Source organism: Oncorhynchus clarkii, chromosome 21 (genome assembly GCF_045791955.1).
Source record: "Oncorhynchus clarkii lewisi isolate Uvic-CL-2024 chromosome 21, UVic_Ocla_1.0, whole genome shotgun sequence".
NCBI classification, from domain to species: Eukaryota; Metazoa; Chordata; class Actinopteri; order Salmoniformes; family Salmonidae; genus Oncorhynchus; species Oncorhynchus clarkii.
Window position 1 is genome coordinate 46222630 of NC_092167.1, and position 5637 is coordinate 46228266.

The window sequence follows — 5637 nt, forward strand, 5'->3', positions numbered from 1 at the left end:
ATAATGCGTGTTGATTGGCCTGTCCGTGGACATAATGCGTGTTGATTGGCCTGTCCGTGGACATAATGGGTGTTGATTGGCCTGTCCGTGGACATAATGCGTGTTGATTGGCCTGTCCGTGGACATAATACGTGTTGATTGGCCTGTCCGTGGACATAATACATGTTGATTGGCCTGTCCGTGGACATAATACGTGTTGATTGGCCTGTCCGTGGACATAATACGTGTTGATTGGCCTGTCCGTGGACATAATACGTGTTGATTGGCCTGTCCGTGGACATAATGTGTGTTGATTGGCCTGTCCGTGGACATAATACATGTTGATTGGCCTGTCCGTGGACATAATACGTGTTGATTGGCCTGTCCGTGGACATTCTTCATTTGTCTTTGAAATGTAAATAGCGTCCTTGGAGATTTGTTCAGTTTTGTGTGACTTTTCAGAGAGATCACAATGTCTTGTCTCTCTGTGGGGGGCCTCTAGTGAGTTCTACACTACAGTCCTATGGAAGCCACACACACACACGCACACACGCACACACACACACACACAAACACACACACACACACACACACATAAACACACCCAGCACCATCAGCAGTAGCAATATGATGGCAAACTGCAGAATGCAGCAGTATGAAGGAAACATAGCGGGATAAGGAGCTAGAACTCTGTGGTTGAATCTCCCAAAGGTGGGAGTATATTGCGAGCGGGTCATACGTGCACCATTGTTGTAATGTTACATCGTCTAACACCACTGGGAGAATCAAAAGTATGCAGCAACCTCAGCTAATGAAATTTAATTTATGGCCTGGGCTGCTGGGGAGGAGGAAGATGCCTTGGCTGCTGGGGGGGAGGATGCCTGGGCTGCTGGCTGGGAGGATGCCTGGGCTGCTGGGTGGGAGGATGCCTGGGCTGCTGGGGAGGAGGATGCCTGGGCTGCTGGGTGGGAGGATGCCTGGGCTGCTGGGGAGGAGGAGGATGCCTTGGCTGCGTGGGGGGAGGATGCCTGGGCTGCTGGAGGGAGGAGGATGCCTTGGCTGCGTGGGGGGAGGATGCCTGGGCTGCTGGGGAGGATGCCTGGGCTGCTGGGGAGGAGGATGTCTGGGCTGCTGGTGGAGGGAGGAGGATGTCTGGGCAGCTGGGGGGAGGAGGATTCCTGGACTGCTGGGGGGAGGAGGATTCCTGGACTGCTGGGGGGAGGAGAATGCCTGGGCTGCTGGGGGGAGGAGGATTCCTGGACTGCTGGGGGGAGGAGGATTCCTGGACTGCTGGGGGGAGGAGAATGCCTGGGCTGCTGGGGAGGAGGATGTCTGGACTGCTGGGGGGAGGAGAATGCCTGGGCTGCTGGGGGGAGGAGGATGCCTGGGCTGCTGGAGGGAGGAGGATGCCTGGGCTGCTGGAAGGAGGAGGATGCCTGGGCTGCTCGGGGGGAGGAGGATGCCTGGACTGCTGGAAGGAGGAGGATGCCTGGGCTTCTGGGGAGAGGAAGATGCCTGGACTGCTGGGGGGAGGATGTTGTTTCTACATTATTTAAATGCAAAAATCTTTGTGATGATGTTGAATCAATGTAATTTCTACATGTTTTATCCAACTTTCAACCTAAATCCAATGACTTGTTGAAATATTTTGTATATTTCACTTTGAATTAATGAAAACTAAACCAAATGTAAATCAAAATTAGACATTGAACTGATGTCTGTACCCAGTGGGTTCCTGGCGCTCAGGACGTTTTCCTGACTAAACTGCCGTAGTTACTCATGCTTCTTAAATGCATTAGAGAATGCCAATGTAATAGAATATAGAATACAGTAGAATATCATATGGAATACAGTAAAAGAGAATATAGAATACAGTAGAATAGAATTCACTAGAATAGAATGGAGAATACAGTATAATATATATATATATTTCTGACCTTTATTTAACTAGGCAAGTCAGTTAAGAACAAATTCTTATTTTCAATGACGGCCTAGGAACAGTGGGTTAACTGCTTGTTCAGGTGCAGAACAACAGATTTGTACTTTGTCAGCTCAGGGATTTGAACTTGCAACCATTCCGGTTACTAGTCCAATGCTCTCACCACTAGGCTACCCTGATAGAATACAATATAGAATACAGTAGTATAGAATATAGAATTCACTAGAATAAAATATAGAATACAGTAGAAATTAATATAGAATACAGTAGAATAGAATATAGAATACAGTGGAATAGAATATAGAGTACAATAGAATAGAATACAATAGAATTGAATATAGAATACAGTAGAAGAGAATGCAATACAATATAGAATACACTAGAATAGAATATAATAAAATACTGGATATAATATAATGGAACGATAACATATGCTGTATACATACTCATGGATTTAGTCCTGTGGATGTGTGGTAGTGGTGGAGTAGGGGCCTGAGGGCACACAGTGTATTGTGAAATCTGTGAATGTATTGTAAAATTGTATGAACTGCCTTAATTTTGATTGACCCCATGAAAAGTAGCTGCTGCTTTTGCATAATATATACAAATATACTAGAATATAATAGAACATAATATAATATAGAATACACTAGAATATAATAGACATGCTATAGAATAGAATATAGAATACACTAGAATAGAATAAAGAATACACTAGAATAGAATAAAGAATACACTAGAATAGAATATAGACTACACTGGAATAGAATATAATATAGAATACACTAGAATACACTAGCAAATAATATAATATAGAATACACTAGAATAGAATATAATATAGAATACACTAGAATAGAATAGAATTTAGAATACACTAGAATAGAATATAATATAGAATACACTAGAATATAATATAGAATACACTAGAATATAATATAGAATACACTAGAATATAATATAGAATACACTAGAATAGAATATAATATAGAATACACTAGAATATAATATAATATAGAATACACTAGAATACACTAGAATATAATATAATATAGAATACACTAGAATAGAATATAATATAGAATACACTAGAATAGAATATAATATAGAATACACTAGAATATAATATAGAATACACTAGAATATAATATAGAATACACTAGAATAGAATATAATATAGAATACACTAGAATATAATATAGAATGGAATATAATAGTCACGGTCGTCCTCCTCGTCATCTGAAGAGGAGAGGCGAGAAGGATCAGAGGACCAAAACAAAACACCCACAAAGACACAGTGAAACCCAGGCTACCTAAGTATGATTCTCAATCAGAGACAACTAATGACACCTGCCTCTGATTGAGAACCATACTATGCCGAAACATAGAAATACCCAAATCATAGAAAAACAAACATAGATTGCCCACCCAACTCACGCCCTGACCATACTAAATAAATACAAAACAAAGGAAATAAAGGTCAGAATGTGACAGTACCCCCCCCCCCCCCCCAAAGGTGCGGACTCCAGCCGCAAAACCTTGATCTATAGGGGAGGGTCTGGGTGGGCGTCTGTCCGCGGTGGCGGCTCTGGCGCAGGACGCGGACCCCACTTCACTATTGTCTTAGTCCGCCTCATTGTCCGCCTCCGTGGCTCTCTAACCATGGCAACTCTTCTCAATGGACAGAGGGGTGGCAGCTCGGGACAGAGAGGCGGCAGCTCGGGACAGAGAGGCTCTGGCGCCTCTGGGACAGAGGGGCTCTGGCGCCTCTGGGACAGAGGGGCTCTGGCGCCTCTGGGACCGAGGGGCTCTTGCGCCTCTGGGACCGAGGGGCTCTTGCGCCTCTGGGACGAGGGGCTCTTGCGCCTCTGGGACGAGGGGCTCTTGTGCCTCTGGGACAGAGGGGCTCTTGCGCCTCTGGGACGAGGGGCTCTGGCGCCTCTGGGACGAGGGGCTCTGGCGCCTCTGGGACGAGGGGCTCTGGCGCCTCTGGGACGAGGGGCTCTGGCGCCTCTGGGACGAGGGGCTCTGGCGCCTCAGACTCCGGCAGCAGCGCCGGACAGGCGGGAGACTCCGGCAGCAGCGCCGGACAGGCGGGAGACTCCGGCAGCAGCGCCGGACGGGCGGGAGACTCCGGCAGCAGCGCCGGACAGGCGGGAGACTCCGGCAGCAGCGCCGGACAGGCGGGAGACTCCAGCAGCAGCGCCGGACAGGCGGGAGACTCCGGCAGCAGCGCCGGACAGACAGGACCACCTGCAGGGAGGAGACAGAGAGACAGCCTGGTGCGTGGGGCTGCCACAGGAACCACCAGGCTGGGGAGACCTTCAGGAGGCTTGGTGTTAGGAGGAGGCACCTGAAGGACCGGGCTGTGGGGGAGCACTGGAGCTCTGGTGCGCAACCTTGGCACCACTTCCCCAGGCTGGACAACTACTCTAGCCCGGACCCTCCAGAGTGCAGGCACAGGTTGAACCGGGCTGTGGGTAAGCACGGGAGATCTTGTGCTTACTACACGCACCTCTCCCTTAGGCTCTATTCCCACGTTTGCCCGGCACGAGCGGAGCGCAGGCAGAGGACGCACTGCACCCTCCCAGCGCCCGGAGACACAGCACGCAGAGCCGGCGCAGGATACCCTGGACCAAAACTGCGTACCGGCGACCAGACCCGCTGAGCAGGCACCATACGCCCTGGCTCGATGCCCGCACTCGCATGACACTCTCGGGGGGCTGCCCTATAGCGCACCGGGCTATGGGCACGTACTGGCGTGCACCGTGCGCTTAACCGCATAACACGGTGCCTGACCAGTAACGCGCTGCTTATAATAAGCACGAGGAGTGAGCTCAGGTCTGCTACCTGGCTTAGCTCCACACCTCGTGTGCCCCCCCAAATGTTTTTGGGGGGGCTGTCTCTCGTACCTGTCGCACTGCCGTGCTGCCTCCTCATATCGCCGCCGCTCAGCTTTCGCTGCCTCCAGCTCTGCTTTGGGGTGGCGATATTCCCCAGCCTGTGCCCAGGGTCCCTCTCCGTTCAGTATCTCCTCCCATGTCCAGGAGTCCTGTGATACCGGCCGCTGTTGTTGCTGCTGCTGCTGCTGTCGTCGCTGTCTTTTACCACGCCGCTTGGTCCTTGGTTGGTGGGTGATTCTGTCACGGTCGTCCTCCTCTTCATCTGAAGAGGAGAGGCGAGAAGGATCAGAGGACCAAAACGCGCCGTGGTATGTGTTCATAGTGAATATTTAATAAAGAAAGTACTGAACACTGCATACAAAAACAATAAACAAATAACGACCGTGAAGCTACAAATGAGACCTGTGCTGACACAAGCCACTAACATAGACAATCACCCACAAACAAACAGTGCAACCCAGGCTACCTAAGTATGATTCTCAATCAGAGACAACTAATGATACCTGCCTCTGATTGAGAACCATACTAGGCCGAAACATAGAAATACCCAAATCATAGAAAAACAAACATAGATTGCCCACCCAACTCACGCCCTGGCCATACTAAATAAATACAAAACAAAGGAAATAAAGGTCAGAATGTGACAATAATAGAATATAGAATACACTAGAAAAGAATAGAATATAACAAAGAATACACTAGAAGAGAAGAGAATAGAATAGAATATAGAATACACTAGAATATATTTAAATATTTTATATAATACACTAGAATAGGATATAATAGAATATTTAATACACTAGAATATAATTTAATA

General features: G+C 47.9%; 1 protein-coding gene across 1 annotated transcript; it reads right to left on the minus strand.

The window, feature by feature from the left end:
* Positions 1-797: 797 nt before the first annotated feature.
* Positions 798-4625, minus strand: LOC139379238 (uncharacterized). Its single transcript, XM_071122037.1, has 3 exons — positions 4599-4625; positions 3579-3906; positions 798-1450 (listed from the first exon to the last, which is right to left on the minus strand). Exons 1-3 carry the CDS (start codon positions 4623-4625, stop codon positions 798-800), a joined length of 1008 nt encoding a protein of 335 aa, XP_070978138.1.
* Between the last annotated feature and the right edge of the window lie 1012 nt (positions 4626-5637).